Genomic DNA, 14,501 nt, shown 5'->3' with positions numbered 1-14,501 from the left:
TTAACCAGTACCATGACTTTTGCCTCAGATTCCGAGGGAGTTGAACTAGAATATCCTTTCAGGTCTAAATTCTGCAACCATCTATGATGATAAAGAAGTAACCACTTCAAAATTAAATGTGTGACTGGAAGAGGGGATGATAAAAGGGATAAGAACCAATGTCTTTATAGAACTGTAATAATTGAGTGACTTTCTAGTCAATCAAATCCAACCAAACTGATAAAGCCTTGTATTATCAGGTAATGTCAAATAACATTCAGCATTTTATTGATCTTTTCATCTTCCAAATCTATTATAGACATTAGCTCATTAATCTTTAAACCACTTTTCTTTTCTTGAGGCTAGTGAGGTGTTAAGGATTACTTTCCTGGCTTGACTAATGGGAGAGACTAAGGAATGGAGGGATGATATAATTTTCACAAGAGTATCCAGTTATTTAAGGGTCCCATTCCAAAATGTGAATACAGCATTTCTCCTGGTTCAAGATAGAGCAAGAGTGCTCTATGCCAGTTAGAACATTCACAACAGGACTTTTGGAGTTTTCTATTGTGGTCAGGAAGATGGGAACTTCATTTGATCTCCACTCTTAATATTCAGTTTAGAGAGCTGTGTTACACCCACCACCCATATTAAATAGTGTGGTACAGTGGAAAGAGCCCAGAACTTAAGCCACAGAATCTGAGTTTGAATCCTAGCTGTACCATTTCTTATACGTGTGACCCTATCGGTCTCAGTTTCCTTATCTGTAAAATATAATGGTTGGATGTATAGATGTACCATCAGGTCCCTTTCAGCTTCATATCCATGATTCTGTGACTCCTTGCTCTAAGGTATACTCATGGACCATCTGCCACCAAGAAGTGAACAGAGAAGAACTGAGAAACAATCTTAATTTCTGTATTCTATACTATATAGAGAATGTATGATAACTGTGCCCTAGAAATGCATTCCTTTACATATTTCTGACTAAAAAAATCCAACAGGGTAAATGCCCTTTAATTTAGGGATGTAATAGTGATCTTGTACTATACTACTCCTCCTATGCTTCACCATGTTGTAGAAATGACTCTTGGTCTCCCAAAGCTACTACTCCAAGAAAATAAATGCTGGAGCAAGTTACAACTAAGCTGGAAAGGTGTTGGCCTGGTGTCTCTTATTCGAGTACTTAGAGCCTAGACAAGTTTGGACCAAGTGGTGGATTGTTTTGTTGTTTTTATTATTTATTATTTTTTGTTTCTTTGCTTGCTACTGCAAATCATGAAGGTACACAGACAGGAGGAGAGGGAAGATAGTTGCTAGTATCTCCCCAAAGAAGTTTATCTACAGCAATGAATCCATAAATCTGCTGAAGTGCTAAAGTAATAGAAACATATTAATAGCAAAGATAACTTTTAAACAAGAAGGCTGTTCTATCATTCTTGCAAGAAATGGAATTTCTTATCATTTAACTTAATTATAATAATGTACTATTTCTTAAAGGAGTGTGTAATAAATCAGATAAAAATTAGGTGGGGTGAGTTTTACATCCGAAGGCAGCTTTTCTTTTCCCTTATGAAAAAGTAAGAAGGAAAAAAAAAAAGACCTGGGAAAGATGGTTCAGAGTATTGTACAATTCAGATGCCAGGCCTTTTACTAAAAAACAAATTACAGCTTTTGATCAAGTCCCCTTGGAAGTGATTTCCTTCCTCTCCTTCTCATTTATTCACTTAACTTTATTAACTTGAGAAATTTTAAATGAGCTGTTTACTTCGCTGCTGGAAAGCTTCACAACTTAACCCTGATCTTTCCTTCAGGGTCAAGGGAATTTCCCCATCACTTCCTCCAGGTATGCAGAAGCGGTCAACCCTGCCTAAAAGGGGCTTCTCCCGAGGGTCAAATGAATTCTAAGAAAGGAAAAGAAGTGTGTAAAGACCAAGTCGGAGCTGGGAAAGGATGGGGGTGGGGATGGGCGGAAGAGAAAGAAATTGTGATGGAAGAGACGGGTTGGAAGGCATTCAAAGGCCCCCCCAGGAGTGCTTCGATGCCCTTTTTCATTCTTCGCCCACTCACAAAACACTCTGGCTACTCTGTGGCAGGGAAAGAGTCAAGTGCAAAGAAAAATACAAGAAAGACGCCACAAATATGAAGTGTGGCCTGCTGGTACAGCCAGATACCTAAGAGCCTGGCGGGGAGGGGGGGGGGGTGGAGAGCATGAGAGGGGGCGAGAGAGACAGAGGAGCAGCTGTTGGGTTTTTTGCAGCGTGCACAGGGAGGGCGCCCGTCTCGAGTGAGTCACACACACATGCGCGCGCGCATACACACACACACACACACACACACACGCGCGCACACACACACGCACACACACACCTCTCAGAGGAGAAAAGGAAGGCTGGAGAGAGGCAGAGGACAGCAGCAGCGGAGAGGAGAGCCGCCAGTGGGCGAGTGGCTGCGCTCGAGGGGGAGGGAGCTTGGGAGGAAGGGAGGAGGATAAAGCAGAGCAGGAGAGTGGGGGAGGAGGGCTCTCTAGAGTGAGTGTGTGTGTGTGTGTGTGTGTGTGTGTGTGTGTGTGTGTGTGTCTACTGCTGCTCTCTGGCTGCCTGCGTGCAGAGAAGGCAAGGAGGAGGTGGGGGGAGACCGAGAGCCTGAGAAAGCCCCACAGCCACCCTCCTGGGAGGGGAAGAGAGCCGGGGAGAAGAGAGGGGCGGGGAGGAGGGGAGCAAAGGAGGAGGAGGGAAGGAGAGAGGGAGGGAGGCAGCCAGGCAGAGGGGGGCTTTTCTCTCCGCGGCGCAGTTAAGATGCACCTTGAACGCACTGTTCTCATTGCAGCGCCCCAGCAGCAGCAGCTACAGAAGCAGCAGCTACACCAGCGGCAGCAGCCTGGGTTGCGGCGGCGGCGGCGGCGACAGCAGCAGCAGCGCTGACACATCCCACCATGGACAGCTTCGACTTAGCCCTGCTTCAGGAATGGGACTTGGAGTCTCTGTGGTGAGTCCTGACACTCTCTGCCTTTGACAGGCAGCGGAAGGAGGGGAGGGGAGGACTGCTGCTTATGCACCTGAGGCACCGGGGAAGGGGAATGTCTGTGTCGAGCACCGCGGGGTTGGGGAGATGTGAGGAGGTAGGGATTCATCGGAGGGATTGCTCTGTACCCCTTCTTTTTTTGCTCCTCTGTTGTGCCTCCCCATCCTCTGAATGCACCCTCTCCTCGGCCTCCAGCTTCTCGTCCTTCTCCCCACTTCCCACTCGGGCTTCTCCAGCCCAAGGGGCCAATGATCTGAAGAGCGAGGGGCGAAGCTCAGCCCGGATGGGAAGTAGAGGGGAAGAGAAGAGGGGGAGCAGTTTCTAGAACATGTCTTTGGTGCCTAGGGAAGCAACCCCTCGTCTTTCTTCCGCCCCTTCTCCTCACCCCCTCCTCCCTCCTCTCACCTCTCACCCTCCCTCCCCCAACTAGTTCAGACCAGCCTCGTCCTGGAGTTGGTGCTGCCGAGCTCTGTGCCCTGTAGGATGCTTGGTTGCCCCCACCCCCTCATCGCCTCCCGTCCCTTCCGGACCTTGCTGGCTCCATTCTTTCTCCTCTAGTACCCACCCACCTGAGAAGGAAAAGTGTGCATCCAGAAGAGCTGAGTGTCTTCGATGGGGGAATTCCAGAGATGTAGGTTTAGGGGGACTGGTTCCTTGAGGTTTATAATTCCTCTGGGTCCCCTCTCTTCAGCCCTATCCCACCCATCAACTTCTGCTCCTCCTACTTCCCAATCCCAACCTGGCCCCCACCTCCCCCCATTTATCTCTTTATTCGATGCTTGCTGCTTTCAGTATGAGGATGGGGAGCCAGGGACAAATCTCCCCGTTCTGTTGCATTGACTTCCCATAACGAGTAGCTGCTGTACGTAAAAAAGGCTGCTTGAAGCAGTTTAATTCTAGTTGCGGTTGTCTTAAAAATCCTATTGGCTGCTTCATCATCCCCCTCAATCCCCCCTCTCCGTCCCTTCACTATCTGTTAAATGTTTGGAACCATTCTCTTCAGGTAGTGAAATTACTGCCTGCACATTCCTGGAGGAACTTGTGTTATGTTTAATATTTACGGGGACGAACATCTGCTGGAACAAGCATATTAGAAGCATTTTGTTGTTGTGGCTGTGCCTCTGGTAATCGCTTATTTGTGGAGCTGGATACTTTCTTCTTTTTTTTTTCTTTTCCTTTTTCTGTTTCAGATCAGTTAAGTGTTCACATTTCTTTAAAACTCGAAGTGCTTTGCCTTTAGCACCCATTGTTTAAAATGTGAAACATGCTGTTTGAGAGCCATTGGCATTTAAAATGTCACATATCATATCAGGATTGGGTTCGTTGTCTACACCTTTGCTATTTAGCGTTTCAGTGATTGTATTTTATATTTTCAATAACAGGTGTAGCCAAAAACCTGGACACAAAAGCCAATGCTTTACTGAACAGTCTCTTTTAAAAAAAGATCTCATGATTAGGGCAGCTTCCTGCTCCTCGTGTTACCTCTTAAAACACACACACAAATGGGCCTTAATGAAATAAAACTTTTATACATTAAGTTGGAAACTTCAAAGAGCCAATAGGCTATGACTATGAAACAAGCTATTACTGTAGAACAGATACTAATTACCATGTTGCTGCTCATGTCTCCTATACTTAAGGTTATTTCGGCTTTTCAGTTATAGTGCCTATTCTTGCAGGAATTTATATCATTGTCATGTTGGATCTTGGAACAAATGCAATATCTTTCCAGGTACAAATATATTCTTAAAATGAGCTCATTTTAAAGGGCAGTTTTCCAGGCAAGGGCAATAATTTATTATTTCAGGCTATTTTGGATGCTGCTGTCCATTTGCTGACTGAAAATGAAACAGAAACAAACCTTTGGCTTCTAAAAGGTAGTTAAAGATTATTGTGGATTAATGCCAAGGCATTTATTATTTTTAAATGTATGTAAAGAAGTAAAAAGAAAAAACATCCTTTAAAAAAAAAGCTCGGGCATATATGATCAGATTTCTTTTTTTTAACCTATGAAAAAAGGTAGAGAAGGAACATGACATAATGGAAAGAAAGATGGCCTTAAAGCTAGAAGGACCTGAATTCAAGTCCCGCTTTTTGACACAAACTAGCTAGTTGATCTTGTTTGTACAAGTTAGTTAGCTTCAATGGGCTCTGGACCACATTCTAAGACTATAAATTGTAGACAAAGTTACGGCCTGCATTGTTAGAGGGGATTTCCTCATTTGGGAGATCCCTATACAGCTCTAATCCCTTTTATATGTGTTTGATATGATTAGGGCAGTATTTCTGGTTTTTCAAACCAGATACTGAATTCACATTTCATAAAAGTTAAGAAATTTGTGAATTAAGTTGGGTTTTTTTTAAAGGACTTACACTTTGAGAAGGGATTCCTATATTTTTCAGAGGTTAAACTAGAAGACTTCTCGAGTTTCCTCTGATACTGAGATTCTGTGAACTAGGATTAGTATAACTATTTCATGAAGTCTAACAGTAATTCAGTTAAAAAATCATTCTAAGCTTTTAGATATTGTCTTCCATTAAAAACAAACTAAGGGGGCAGCTAGGTGGCGCAGTGGATAAAGCACCGGCCCTGGATTCAGGGGTACCTGAGTTCAAATCCGGCCTCAGATACTTGACACTTACTGGCTGTGTGACCCTGGGCAAGTCACTTAACCCCCATTGCCCTGCAAAAAAAAACAAAAACAAACCCCCCTCCCCCAAAACAAACTAAACTCTCCAAACCATTTATTTGTGTATACATATACAAACATATATACACACATAGGTGTATATGTATGTAATATATGTGTATACATACTATATATGTATATATGCATTATATATATATATGTATATTTATGGTATTTATGGGGTTTGTAAATTTATAGATAGCCAAAGTAATTCTAGAATCATATTGGCAAAGTTCAGTGTTATTAATAAAGTTATAATTTAAAAACAGAAAGTTAATGTGCACTTGGAGGAAAATGTTTCAGGTATAATTTTTCTTTATCAGCCAAAATAAATCTAAAACTAGTGTATCATGTGTTAAATTAAGGGGGAAAGAAACCTTTTTTCTTGATTACTCAGAACAGGAAAACCCAATTTTTAGTGGGGTTTTCTTCCTAATAGTAAAACAGAATTAAAAGTCAATCAAAATCATTTTTTTAATTGGTAAGCACTTTTTTTTTTTCCTCTTCCCACAAAACAGGTTGTGGTCTGTCAGTGATGCCTTGACATTACATCTGATGTAGCATAGTGGAAGCTTGGTGGTCAAATAACTATTTATACAGATATCCCCAAATGGTTAAGCTTAAGGCTGTGTTTAATGCAGACAAAATGAAAAGTTTAGTCCACTTGCTATTGGATAAATTTGATAATTTAAGTAGACAGTCTGGGATAACTTAGGCAAAACCTTTTGATTTTAAATAGCAGCTTTTGGAGCCTAAATTATTTAGATCACTGCCTCAATGTTTCACTTAAAATATATCGTAAAAGTTACATTATGACCCCCTAGCTTCATTTCTTAGCCAGTGTTTAAGAAAAGTAGATGGAGCAGATATGTGGGAATATGTACCTTTCCATTTTCTGCCTGTGGCTCTGCTTTGATGGTTTTTCTGCATACTTTGGGCTAAAGAACCTCTTAGTCTTCCTATTCCACTCTTGTCCAATCTTGGCTCTCCTAACTTTGTGAAGCCTTTGCTACAATATCAGCTTCCACTTCTCTTCCCTTTGTAGATGTCAGTATCCTCACTGTCTCTCTAAATGGTCTAGCTCTATTAAATGAGCATGTATTAAGGGCTTGCTATGAGCAGGATACTAGGACTAAGTATATGGGAGACACAAAACAAAGATAGTTCCTGCCTGCCCTCAATCAGCTCACGCCCTCGAAATGGTAAAATCACAATTATCAATTAATTCATTACAGAAATAATGATATTGACACCACATTTTGTATAATATACAAAGTATTTTCAGTTATTAACACAGTTTCAGAAACTGAAGAAAACAGCTTTTATTTTCCAAAATAACATATTGAAAACTCTAATTTTGCCTTTGTGAATAAATAAGGCACATGCATGTTAGGTATTGGGTAGAAAGTCATTATTGAAATGAAAAATAATTAAGATATAAATAAAGACATTATAGTTACCACCACCACCATTGCTGCTGTTACCCTTGCTGCTGCTGCTGCTGCTACTACTACTACTATTTTTACTTCAGGGTAGGCCAAAAGTCATGATGTTTTAATAATATATTCGAAAATTATTTGTTCTTTATTTTTTGCCATTTACAAGATTTGATTTTGACACTAATGTGAATTCATTTCATATACATATATCTGATTCTATGGTATTATAAATTAAAAACAAAAATATGGGAGTTATTAAATATTGAAACTGCTCTGTGACTTTTGGCTTACCCTCCTCTTCCTCATTCTCCTTTTTCTTCTTCTTCATCTTTTTCTTCTTCTTCTTCTACTACTACTACTACTACTACTACTACTACTACTACTACTTTATCTAGACCCTAAAGATATAAAACCTTCTTGTCCAGAATTTAACATTTTACTATTGTTTATATCACAGTTATTTATGGACATGTTGACTATGCCCTATTAGATTAGAAACTCCTCGATAGCAGAATTGGTGTCATATCTATCTTTGTGTCTCCAGAACTTAGGATAGTGTCTTGTATATAGTAGATGTTGAATAGATGTTTATTGATCTGAATTTAATTAAACATAAGCCAGTATTGATCCTATTTTACCCAAATACTTTCTGTTAACTTTTTTCTAAGATGAATCTTTCATAATTACAGTAAATGAAGTATTTAATATCTATCCTTTCTCTACTATATCTACAATCAGCACATATTGTGTGTGTGGGTGGGTGCTTACTAAAATGAAGATGATGGATATATTATTCATGGTGAAGCATTTCCTTCTTATGCTCTTGTGAAATGTAGAATATTGAGAATACAGTTCTATTTGGATACATCACTGTAGAATGAAGATGATTCTGGATATGCTCAGGTTATCAGTCTGAAAAAGATTTCAAGGATGATCTCAGAAATTGTCCAAACCCCCCTATGTGAGGACCAGCTAAGCTAAGTTAGGCACCACTAGGTTGGCCATGGGGTGATAAATTTCTCAGCTACAGCACCTCTCAAAGACCATCTCCTAAGATATAAAGAGGCTGCACTCAATGCTGGTGGAAGGTGTACCTACAATGATGAAATTATATATCTATGAAATATTGAAGAAAAGTATTGTGAAAGGATAAAATAATTCTGGGAAGATTCATCTACAAACAAAAACAGATCAACAATTCCGTTTTAGATTTCTTGTCCTCAATAAAGTTCTTTGGGAAGAATAGGGTTAAAATCACATTGAGGTGAAAACTCTACCAAAAAGCCAAACAAGCAACCATTCGAATTAGATAGCAAGAATTTTCATAGTAAATGGAATGTTTCTTTGATAAAAAATATTCACCCAAAATACATTTTTAAATATTGTGATGATATCAAGGACCTTGATGACAAAAACAAAAACATGAACCATGATTTAATATCATTCTATGATAACATAATATTTCCTTGTATTTAAAAATAAAAATTACAAACCAATTTTCAGAATTGTGCATTCTTTTAAGCCTAGGAATTTAAGTAAGATTTCTGAATTTGACTTTCTCTAGCCCTAACTCTGTTTTGCCTTAGGCACTTATTCCTCATCCTGCATCACTTATGAAATGGGAGCAGTCATAATGATATTCCTCACAAAGTTGTGATGTTAAATAATATTACCAACTGCTACATGAATGCCTAAGTATGTTTAATTCTTTCCCCCAAAACTTAACTCTTTGAAAACCAAATATGAACACATAAAAAAGTCTTATTGGATTAGATACATGGCCCATTCAGTTCTGTTCCATCTCTGAATGTAGCTCAGTGAAATTTGGTTTCAAATTGTGATGTTTCTCTCTTCCAATGCAGAATAGAACCTTCTCTGTAACTTCTAGTCTTAGAACATTACCTGCAACACTAACAGGTATGTGAAATATTTTATGATCAGGCTATGAAAACATAGCCAATATGTCTTAGAGGCAGAATTTGAACTCAAGTCTTCCTGGCTCGTAGGGAGCTCTTAATCCATTAGGCTTTACTGCCTCTTGTATATGTACACATATATAGCAGACTAATGCAGCACTAATTATGGTTGTAGTACTATTACATGTAGGTATTTACTTATTAAATAATCTCTAATATTTTCCTGAAAATAAATAAACGATCATATTGAGTGATTTCTTTAGCATCATGGTTATCATTAAATTATGTCAAGACAGTCACTGTTTTGTTTGCATAGAAATTAATATATAGCCAATAGTGCCAGGATGATGTGAGTGGTCTGAAATTACTTCATCTGGAAGAGGGAATAGATTGGATTTATGAATTTCTAGAAGGCAGAGCTAAGATGAGTAAGTGGAAGTTACAGGGACAGATTTCGTGTCAAAATGCCCAAATATGGAATGAGCTGTTTAAGGATACAATGAACTTCCATCTCTAGAGGTATTCAAGTAGGAGCTGGATAACTATCTGTCAGTGATACTATAGAAGGGGCCTGAGCAGTGTATTTGACAAAGTCAACACTAAGCTCCCTTCCAACTCTAAATTCTTTGACTGTATGTACTAATATTAGGAGGATAAAAGATTTGGGATAATGCAAAATTCATTTATTTGATTCATTTTTGTACTTAATGTCTTTCATATCTCAATGGTAAGGGGGAAATACTTTTGATTCCTCTGCAATGGGTCTCATCATTAACATCGGACAAATGGTTGATTTGAAATGACTGTTTTTCTGAGAACATTTCCCTATAATACCTCAGTTTTGTCTTCTTGTATGCCTGAAAGTAATTTTGGAGTTGCTTTTTATGTAGACATGATAATAATATTCAAAAGTTCTGCAGGAGACTCCTATGGGGGTATGAGAGTCTTAGGTAAATTGGTCTTGTCACACCTGAGCTGTTTTCCTATCTGTGGAGCATCAGAGAAGATTTGGCATCATCTCTCATTGAAATGCTAATTAGCTCTCCAGTAGTTTACTTAAAAAGTAGTCTTCTCTGTGCAGGTTAATAAACATCAATCTTGGGAAAATAGCAGATCTGCTTTTACTTTTTAAAACTTCACAGCTTATTTTTGAAATGAGGGTTTATTATCTTACGGAATTCTGAGGGATTTTACATGTTTGTGAAGGAATATCTTAGACTTAAGATATTTATTTTGGAACCTTAGGTGCTATGTGTCAGTTTAAATAGCTGTCACCTAGGAGTGAAGGTCCATTTGACATTCAAAAGCTATTCGGAAATACTGGATTGTCTTCTCTGGGGATATAGCATGAGAATGAATTGAGGAAGAGTTGGTGGTGGTGGTGGGGGAGAACAACTGGATTTTTATAGAATAACATTAGCATTCCACAATGCCTGAAGGTTACATTTGGGTCCAGCATTTATTTTTATTATCCTGAGCCTTTCTGTCAAATAAAATCCTGGTGTGTTTTTTACTTTGTTTTGTTTCTTGGTCTAATTGGGCACAAGGGGGGACAATATATGATAGGAAATTAAAAACAAAATAAAACAAAGACATCCATGGGAAAAATAAATTCAGGAATCAATGGGTTAACTATCATTCATACTACTTCAGTTGTTCCTATCTGCTCTTCATAGTTGTGATCCTCCAGCCACCACAGCAGTTTATCAGGGAATAAAATTGTGCTACGGGCTACAGTTAGACTTTTCAACACTTTTGGATTTGTCAGGGATCTCTTGGAATCTCCAATAGACACTGAGGTCCCAGGATTAGTTATTTTTCTCCCAGGGACTCCGGGGAACAATTCTTTACAGAATTGCTGTATTACTGTCTTGGGACCAAGACTGGAAACTGGTTTTTCCCTAGTGTCCTGTTAGAAAGACAACCCAGGCCTCTCCCTGGAGCGAAGAATGAATGCCATCAGCCTTAGATACCCCCATTATAGGTGCCACATGCCACCTTCCACAATCATTACTCTGAATGGAAGTACACTAAGTTGGCAGACCTGGCTGTAGTACTGTTGGAAAGATTCACCAAAAATTCCCTGCATCCTGTTGTATCAGGAAAATATGGACAAAGGGATAGATTGTGTCAAGGGGGTGACATAGGAGGGAATGATGGTGGACTCTATTTTACTTTGACATATGTTTTGGGATTTGGGTAAAGGAGAGTTATGCATTCACCATCCTAATTGGCTTTTGTTTAGACATGTTAAAAATCAATTTTCATTTGTGAAGCATACCAGAGGACAGTAGGGCCATGAGTGTTAGAAATGTACTGTGAAGAGTGTGGGGGGAGGTGTAGGGGAAGGGCATTCATGAGTGACTTAGATAAAGGCATAGATGGTATGCTTATCAGATTTGCTGGTGACACAAAGCTATGAGGGATAGATAATGCAATAAATGATAGTCAGGATTCCAAAAGATCCCGATAGGCTAGAACATTAAATTGTAGCTAATAACAATGAAATTTAATAGATATATATGTAAAGTCTTATAGTTTGGTTCAGAAAAATCAAATGAACACATTAAAAATTGTGGAGGTGTGCCTAGATAGTGGCTGGTCTGAGGGGAAAAAAAGAACCAAGCCTTTTAATTGACTGCAAGTTCACTATGAGTCAACAGTGAGATAAAGCAGCTAAAAAATAGTGCAACATGGGCTCTTTGCATAGAAGCCTGGTGTCCAGGACTAGGTAGATATTAGTGATGCTGTTCTCTTCTTTGGTCAGGCAACATAACAGTATTGTGTTCAGTTTGAGATGTCACATTTTAGTAAATACATTATAAACTAGGGCACATTCAGAAAAGAACAACTAAACTGGTGAAGGACTTTAAGTTTGTGAAATATAAGAATGGGTTGAAGGAGCTCAAAATATTTATCCTGGAGATGAAAATATTTAGGGGAGGAGCAGCTAGGTGGTGCAGTGGATAAACACTGGCCTTGGATTCAGGAGGACCTGAGTTCAAATCCAGCCTCAGGCACTTGACACTTACTAGCTATGTGACCCTGGGCATGTCACTTAACCCTCATTGCCCTGGAAAAAAAAGGAAAAGAAAAGAAAGAAAATATTTAGGGGAGACATCTTAACTGCCTTCAAGCATTTGAAGGGCTGTAACATGGAAGAGGGAATGGATTTGTTTTTGCTTGTCCCCGGAGGGCAAAAATAGGACCAATTGAAGGAAGTTTCAAAGAGGCAAATTTACTTTTGAGGTAAAGTTTTTGTTGTTCAGTCATCTCAGTCATGTCCAAGTCTTTGTGACCTCATTGGGGGTTTTCTTGGCAAAGATACTGGAGTGCTTTACCATTTCCTTAGGCAGCTCAAGAACATAAAATTCCTTAAAAATGAGAGCTATCCACAAGTGCCTTGGGAAGAAGTTTATTATTAGTGGTGAGCTGGTAAATGTTTATCAACTGACTCTCCAAAGGTGTGGGGGGGGCGAGGTTGTACCACAAGACATTTTAAAGTTAAATTGGCATTATTAATTTTTCCCATTACTTACTTAAGTCTAGACAATCAATAAATCAAGCCCCTATTGGTAGGATTCACTGATTTCTGAGGTATATCTGCTCACACTGAAAACTTAGCAATCTTCTGCTTGGCAAGGCTAGCAGACCCCTGGAACTTAATCCTCATTAGACATTTTTCAACAAAAGCTGGATATTGATTTTTGTGTAGGTACAGGGTAGAATAGATGGATCTGAGGCCCCTTCTAACTAGAGATTCTTTGACTCTGTGCTAATTCGGGACTAATAATTTGCTTTGAATAATAAACATTTGAAAATTGAGAGCCAAATGTACTTCAGATGGGAAGCAGGGGAAACAAGGAAGGACAGAGTGCTAAAAATGCTTGAGACAAAATTGAACCATCTTTTGTTGGGCAGTTAGGTATATCTCCTCTATGGTTTGGCTCCCTTGTGAGTTTTATTGTCATCACAGCCTAGTGGCAGTGATATCATCTTGTACGATGATGGCTCAACATATGTGTTGTCTGATTAATTGTACTTAACCATTTCTAATGCAATATTAACTTCCACTAATTTAGTCATCCCTTTGAATGTCAGGCTCTCATTGTCCTCAGTTGGAGCTTGGTACTTAAAAGGGTTATAGGCCAGGCCCGTGGTGGAGGATGCATTTATTTATTTATTGCCTCAATTTATAAAAGCACTGTTGATGCCTCTCCATGCACATTCAAGAAAATGCCATTTAGTGGGTTTCAATAAATAATATGAATAATGACATAGTCAAATGATTTAGACAAAAACCTTATTAAAGACATAGGCGATCTGTCACACTCCAAGGTCAAAGGAGGAGCTTTCTATAAAATGAAATGAATAATGTGGAATTTGTTATTACATATCTATGTGAAAAGTTGACTTTGAGAAGTCTAATGTGCTACTGGATGGCCATAAGAAAACAAAAACATTTATAATTTATTAATATGTGGTAGGCTTGGTGCTAAGCAGTGGAAATAGAAACAGACGAAAAACAGAAACAGAAGCTCAGATCAGTGTGATGACACCTATGGAGAATGCTGGCGAGTAGCTAATGGTCTCTTCCAATCCTGCCTTCTCAGGTTCCTCACAGTTGGCTAAAGCTTCTGTGGTGTGTAGTGGAATGAGCCCCAGATTATGAGTTTGATGAGACAGGTTTAAATCTTGCTTCGGTCACATTCTACCTGTGTGAACTTAGTCACTTAACCTCAGCTATAAAATGAAGAAGTATAATTAGATCATCTCTGACGTTTCTTTTTATCTCTAAATATTGTGACCTAAAATCTCTTCCCATGAGTGCAGGCAGAACAGCCTTCCTGATTCACCATTTTGTGGTAGATAGGAAAGTTACCTACCTGATTGGGTGACTGGGTTAAGAGGCCCCAGGGTAAGCTGCCTTCCTGAGGAAATACACTGTAGCATCAAAACGAATGGGGAAAAAAATCATCCTAATCTAATTTACATCCATACCAATGCCCTTTCCTTGTATTTTTATAGATCTGATATATGAAATCAAATTGTATAATCTGTTAGCTCATTTCCGTGCCATGGTGCAGCACATGAATATATGCATGTGTAAGTGTATAAGGATGAAACATTTACCCTTAACTGCACTGACTGTGCTTAGGGAAGAATGAATAAAGTGCAAGGATTACCCAGATAGTGCTGATGTGCTGTGGCTGCAACTGCTGTTGTATTTTTCATTCATTCATTTATTTATTTATTTATTTTTGAGGGCTCCATGAGCAGTGTCTATAGTGTCTCATATCAAAATTACACTTATGCTCCTGAAAATGCATTTTAACCTGCACAATGCTGACCTACCTATTAATGTCCAATTTCATTTTGAAGGTGGAACAAAAAGAGCTATTTTAATATAATGCATATTACTTCCTTCCCCAACCCCCACCCCTCCCTTAAGA

The 14,501-nt window shown here is 39.1% G+C and overlaps 1 protein-coding gene across 3 annotated transcripts in view; it reads left to right on the top strand.

Moving 5' to 3' along the window:
• The first annotated feature begins 2,262 nt into the window (after positions 1–2,262).
• Positions 2,263–14,501, top strand: part of AFF3 (AF4/FMR2 family member 3) — a 694,821-nt gene continuing 682,582 nt past the window's right edge. For all 3 annotated transcript variants that reach the window (XM_043992437.1, XM_043992436.1, XM_043992435.1), the window contains exons 1-2: positions 2,263–2,420; positions 2,809–2,967. In XM_043992437.1, the coding sequence (XP_043848372.1) occupies positions 2,915–2,967 (53 nt within the window). In that variant the 5' untranslated portion in view covers positions 2,263–2,420; positions 2,809–2,914. The remainder of the gene's footprint in view (positions 2,421–2,808; positions 2,968–14,501) is intronic.

This window comes from Dromiciops gliroides, chromosome 3 (genome assembly GCF_019393635.1).
Source record: "Dromiciops gliroides isolate mDroGli1 chromosome 3, mDroGli1.pri, whole genome shotgun sequence".
Lineage (NCBI taxonomy): Eukaryota > Metazoa > Chordata > Mammalia > Microbiotheria > Microbiotheriidae > Dromiciops > Dromiciops gliroides.
Note: the sequence above shows the minus strand (reverse complement) of the source record. Positions and strands in the feature narration are given on the sequence as shown.